General features: G+C 40.3%; 2 protein-coding genes across 5 annotated transcripts in view; both read left to right on the top strand.

Annotated features, from left to right (window-relative positions):
* The window catches only part of RFC4 (replication factor C subunit 4), a 243,151-nt gene that overhangs the window by 204,460 nt on the left and 32,462 nt on the right, over positions 1-6,229 (top strand). The window lies entirely within an intron of this gene.
* The window catches only part of TBCCD1 (TBCC domain containing 1), a 21,507-nt gene continuing 18,239 nt past the window's right edge, over positions 2,962-6,229 (top strand). For 3 of the 4 annotated variants that reach the window (XM_081235659.1, XM_081235660.1, XM_081235658.1), the window contains exons 1-2: positions 2,962-3,060; positions 5,336-5,714. In XM_081235659.1, the coding sequence (XP_081091785.1) occupies positions 3,032-3,060; positions 5,336-5,714 (408 nt within the window). In that variant the 5' untranslated portion in view covers positions 2,962-3,031. The remainder of the gene's footprint in view (positions 3,061-5,335; positions 5,715-6,229) is intronic. The other variant, XM_081235661.1, reaches the window with a different exon arrangement.

The raw sequence follows: 6,229 nt of genomic DNA, 5'->3' as shown, positions 1-6,229 counted from the left end.
ACTAACATCTGAAATTATTCTATTTTATTTTCCTAATGTATTATCTATTCTCCCTATTAAAATATACACTCCAAGAAAGCAAGAACCTTATGTGTTTTGTTCACTGCTGTAATCCTAGTGCCTAGCACTGTGCCAGACACAGTGCAGAGGTAAGAGGTAGACCAGGTTACTGCTTTCAGGAAGATGCCTACTAGGGGAGAGAGGCCTCATAAAAGAGGAACTAAATTGCATTTTATGGTCTTATTTACCTTTGTATCTCCCACACCTAGAGAGACCATAAACGAACTAAGAAAGCAGGAAATGACCTTTCCTCTAAGATCAGGGACAAGACAAGGATGTCCACTCTCACCACTATTATCCAACATTGTTTTGGAAGTCCTAGCCACGGCAATCAGAGAAGAAAAAGAAATAAAAGGAATACAAATTGGAAAAGAAGAAGTAAAACTGTCACTGTTTGCAGATGACATGACACTATACATAGAGAATCCTAAAGATGCCACCAGAAAACTACTAGAGCTAATCAATGAATTTGGCAAAGTTGCAGGATACAACATTAATGCACAGAAATCTCTTGCATTCCTATACACTAATGATGAAAAATCTGAAAGAGAAATTAAGGAAACACTCCCATTTACCATTGCAAGAAAAAGAATAAAATACCTAGGAATAAACCTACCTAGGGAAACAAAAGACCTGTATGCAGAAAACTATAAGACACTGATGAAAGAAATTAAAGTTGATACCAACAGATGGAGAGATATACCATGTTCTTGGATTGGAAGACTCAATATTGTGAAAATGACTATACTACCCAAAGCAATCTACAGATTCAATGCAATCCCTATCAAACTACCAATGGCATTTTTTACATAACTAGAACAAAAAATCTTAAAATGTGTATGGAGACACAAAAGACCCTGAACAGCCAAAGCAGTCTTGAGTGAAAGAAACGGAGCTGGAGGAATCAGACTCCCTGACTTCAGACTATACTACAAAGCTAAAGTAATCAAGACAGTGTGGTACTGGCACAAAAACAGAAACATAGATCAATGGAACAAGATAGAAAGCCCAGAGATAAACCCATGCACCTATGGTCAACTAATCTATGATAAAGGAGGCAAGGATATACAGTGGAGAAAAGACAGTCTCTTCAATAAGTGGTGCTGGGAAAACTGGACAGCTACATGTAAAAGAATGAAATTAGACTCCCTAACACCATACACAAAAATAAACTCAAAATGGTTTAGAGACCGAAATGTAAGACCAGACACTATAAAACTCTTAGAGGAAAACATAGGAAGAACACTCTGACATAAATCACAGCAAGATCTTTTTTGATCCACCTCCTAGAGTAATGGATATAAAAACAAAAATAAACAAATGGAACCTAATGAAACTTAAAAGCTTTTGCACAGCAAAGGAAACCATAAACAAGATGAAAAGATAACCCTCAGAATGGGAGAAAATATTTGAAAATGAATCAACGGACAAAGGATTAATCTCCAAAATATATAAACAGCTCATGCAGCTCAAGATTAAAAAAACAAACAACCCAATCCAAAAATGGGCAGAAGACCTAAATAGACATCTCTCCAAAGAAGACATACAGATGGCTAAGAAGCATATGAAAAGCTGTTCAACATCACTAATTATTAGAGAAATGCAAATCAAAACTACAATGAGGTATCACCTCACACCAGTTAGAATGGGCATCATCAGAAAATGTACAAACAACAAATGCTGGAGAGGGTGTGGAGAAAAGGGAACCCTCTTGCACTGTTGGTGGGAATGTAAGTTGATACAGCCACTATGGAGAACAGTATGGAGGTTCCTTAAAAAACTAAAAATAGAACTACCATATGATCCAGCAATCCCATTACTGGGCATATACCCAGAGAAAACCATAATTCAAAAAGACACATGCACCCCAATGTTCATTGCAGCACTATTTATAATAGCCAGGTCATGGAAGCAACCTAAATGCCCATCGACAGACAAATGGATAAAGAAGATGTGATACATATATACAATGGAATATTACTCAGCCATAAAAAGGAACGAAATTGGGTCATTTGTTGAGACGTGGATGGATCTAGGGACTGTCATAGAGTGAAGTCAGAAAGAGAAAAACAAATACCGTATATTAACGCATATATGTGGAATCTAGAAAAATGGTACAGGTGAACCAGTTTGCAGGGCAGAAACTGAGACACAGATGTAGAGAACAAACGTATGGACACCAAAGGGGGGAAAGCCGCGGGGGTGGGGTGGGGTGGTGGTGTGATGAATTGGGAGATTGGATTGACATGTATACACTGATGTGTATAAAACTGATGACTAATAAGAACCTGCTGTATAAAAAATAAAATTAAATTTTAAAAAAAAGCAGGAAATGACCAAAAATCATAAAATGGAGTTTTAGAGGAAGGAGTTATGTTCCTATGCTGGGTGAAATCAAAAAAAGCTTCCTGAAGGCGGTAACATGGAGGAAAAGCTAAAGTTAAGGAGCTAACCCTGGTGGCTCTCGCTTCAGACAGCCTGGGTTTTTGTCTTAGCTCGGTCTCTGTGTTACTTTCACCTCTCTAAGCCCTCATCAGTAAAACAAACGTACTTAACTTAGAGGGCTCTTAGGAAGACTGAGATAAGATACGTAAAGGTGATTTAATCGGTGCCCAGCCCACAGTAAGCATTCTATAAATGTAAACTGTCATTATCATTATTGTTACTGATCAAAGCGTGCTGACCTTACCAGCAGCTAGTGGCTGACCACAGCTCTGTGGAGCAATGGAAAACTTCCTAATACCCTGAGTAGAACTGCGCGACACCACAAAGCGCGCGGGTCTGGCTCCACGTTCCAGCATCAAGGACTCTCAGCCTCAGCCAACTGTTTCCCAAATCGCGGAAGAAGTACCGGGCCGCTCTAGCAACGTTGTCCTCCAGGTCTCTGTGGTGCGAGGCCTTGCGCTTGCGCAGTGGGTGGGCGGCGGGCGCGGGCAGGTCTGGCGGGCGAGGCGCGGCTGCGCGCTGGGAGATGCGGTCGGTTGGCTCCCGTCTTCGCAGGTAACCGCGCGCGGGCCGGTGCCAGGGAAGGAGGGAGGAAACCATCACGCCTCGGGCTTGGGCTAGGGAGGCCGCCTTCGCGCTCGCCAGGTCTTGGGTCCTCTACGGACCCTGTCAGCTGGGGCTTCTTGGTTCCCGAAGTGCGATCGGGGCGCGCTCGGGCGGCCCACTCAGAGCCCCATCCTAGACCGCGTCCTACCCCAGAGAGCGGACGAGGTGGCGGCGAAGCCTCGGTAGGACCGCCTGGGCCTCGCGCCGATCTCCCTGCCTGAATAAGCCGGATCCCAGCGCATCCCAGGGGAGCTTTTGAAGAGGGAAGGAGCCCCGGTTTATGTTTACGAATTTAGCCCTCTCTAGTTTCGTGGTTAGAATAGAGGGTTCATCCCCAGGTTCTGGCTTTTGATTGCTAACTTCAGGGACAGGGGTCAGTACCTCACAGAGAAGCCTATTTTCATTTTGGAGCGGACTAAGATCTTCCTCACAGAACTTTCATCGTCTGGTGTTACTCAGAGGGACGTTAAGCCATTCCCAATTTGGAACACAGCTGCCATCTACCCTCTCACACCCTTCTTTTGGGTTTATGCTTCCATGATTTTACACCTGGTCCTTAGGTGGCCTTCCATTTAAGGCCAGTCATTCTGGTAATTCTCTTCTGGATTCACTCCTATTTTCCAGATTCTCCCAAAACTGGGTTCCTAAAATACATTTGTAAGTAACACAGTTCTCAAATCAGACAGACTTGAATTCTAATCCAGGGCTCTGCCAACTCAAGTATGTGACTTTGAGTAAGTCCCTTAACTTTTCTAAGCCTCAGTTTTCTCATCTGAAAATGGGGATAATCATATGTATCTCCAGGTGGTCGTGCGGATGAAAGATGAAGAACATGAAATACTTAGAATGCTACCTGGCACATAGTAAGCACTCAATTGATGTCAATTACTTTTTGAACAGAGAATTCCCAAAAGAAGCACAATTTTCTTAAAGTAAAATGCAAAACATAATAATAGCAATAAAACGTTTTGTTATAATCAAATTGAACAATTTGATATAATCATTTTGGAAAACAATGGTAATATATGTCAGGAGCTTCAGAAATCTCAGTTACTTCATTTCACAAATGCACATCTGAAAATTTTCTCTGGGAATTAATCATAATGCAGAAAATATGCAGAAAGATGGTAATTATAGCATTATTTATAAAAGTGAAAACACGTAAACATTTTTTAGTGGAAAATTTTAACATACACAAAAGTAGAATAGGTAAGTGAACCCCCAGGTATTCATCATCCAGCTTCAACAATGATCAATACTTTGCCTATCTTGTTTTTGTGAAAAATTTTAAACCTACGAAATGTCTGAAAATAGAACAGTTGAATAAACTGGGGTACATTTATCTAGAGTGCTATATTAAGCTTTTAAAATAAGACAGAATTGTATTATAAAATAATACAGAATATATAGTATTATCACAACTATGACAATTCAAAAACTAATATCTAACCTGTGTAGAAAAAAAAGACAGGAAGGACGTACAGTAAAGTATTAACTGGTTTCCCTTTGGTGGTGGGACTGTGGATGATTTCCTCCCCTTCTATTTTTAGATATTTAACAAATATTTCCTAAAAATCATGTATTGTTGTTATAACAAACAATGAACAAACAAAATCTAAAAATATTGCATCTGAACTAAGGACAGTAGAATATGCCAGAACAGGTTCACTGTTATAGAGACTAAAGATGCTTTGACTTTCCTTGATCTATTTTTGCAGCCTACATTTACCTGAGCATTCTAGTCTGCCACCCTGTGCTAGTGCTTCATATTGAGCTCATATGGTCAGCTAACACATCCAGATCTTTAGTCAGTCATCCTCTATGTGTAAGTGATTGGACTTTGAAATCTTATTCCCCTTATTTTGACTAGTGTTTCCCCTCAGGATAGAGCAAGATTTCTGGTGATAGGATGGCTCTTTCCCATTTCGTCTTTTCTTTGTCCTGAGCAGGCATCTATCTCATACTTCATGCATTTACACACTCTTCCTTGAACAACCACTTTGAACAAATCAAGTGAGATAGTTTTATCACAATATTTTTCTTGCTCAAATAGATTATAATGAGATCTGACCAAAAATCTATTCTGCTTTTGTTTGATGAACTAGATCCACTTTTTAAATTGACATAGTACATTTAAAAACAGTTAAGGGAGGGGTCACCTTACAAGAAACTGTGTAAATGAGTTTTATTTCAAATTAGTTTGTGAAGAAACTTTGTTTCCTAGGTATGCAAAGAAGCCTTTTCACACAGATGTCCTTAGAGGTAATATGGATCAGTCCGAAGTTCAACTCTGGGTGAAAGCAGAACCCTTTATAGTGGGCGCCTTGCAGGTTCCCCCTCCATCCAAGTTCAGTCTTCACTATCTCAGGAAGATATCCACCTATGTGCGAACCCGGGCCACAGAGGGAGGTTACCCACGCCTGTCCTGGTCTACATGGAGGCACATTGCGTGTGGAAAGCTGCAGTTGGCTAAGGATCTGGCATGGCTTTACTTTGAAATATTTGATAGTCTTGCAGTGAAGACACCGAAGGAGCGCCTGGAATGGTCTGAGATTCTGTCCAACTGCACGTCTGAGGATGAAGTCGAAAAGCAAAGAAATCAGGTATGGATTTATGTGTACATTTATGTGTGTTTAATTACTTTGGGAAATAAACTATTAAAAATTTTTGTACTAGCTGTACAGTGTGAAGTTTAAGGTTTTAATGACCATGTGATGCCAAAGCACCATTCAAGTTTTAGCAGTTCCAGTTTGGCAATATTTAGTGAGTTAGTCCTTACTTAGCAATCCTTATTCACTTATTTTTGAAGCAGTAATGTTATAGAAACCCTGTAATTGGAAGAGAGAAATATTTTCATTGACACTAAAACTATTGAGGTACATGAGTGCTTATGAACTGCTGACATGTTACGGTCCAAGCACCTGACTCTTTTTAAGTGAGCGTCTGCTGTATGCTGAGATTCAAAGATGATTAGAACAGCAGCTCTGACCGCATGGAGCTCATAGACTAGTAGGGGAAGCTGGTGTGTAAAAAAGTGCTATTTAATAGACATTTCTCCAGAGAAGACATACAGATGGCTAACAGGCACATGAAAAGATGCTCAGCATCGCTAATTATT

This window comes from Mesoplodon bidens (assembly GCF_964165515.1).
Source record: "Mesoplodon bidens genome assembly, chromosome: 5".
NCBI lineage: Eukaryota > Metazoa > Chordata > Mammalia > Artiodactyla > Ziphiidae > Mesoplodon > Mesoplodon bidens.
This window is presented reverse-complemented; position numbering and strand designations above follow the sequence as displayed.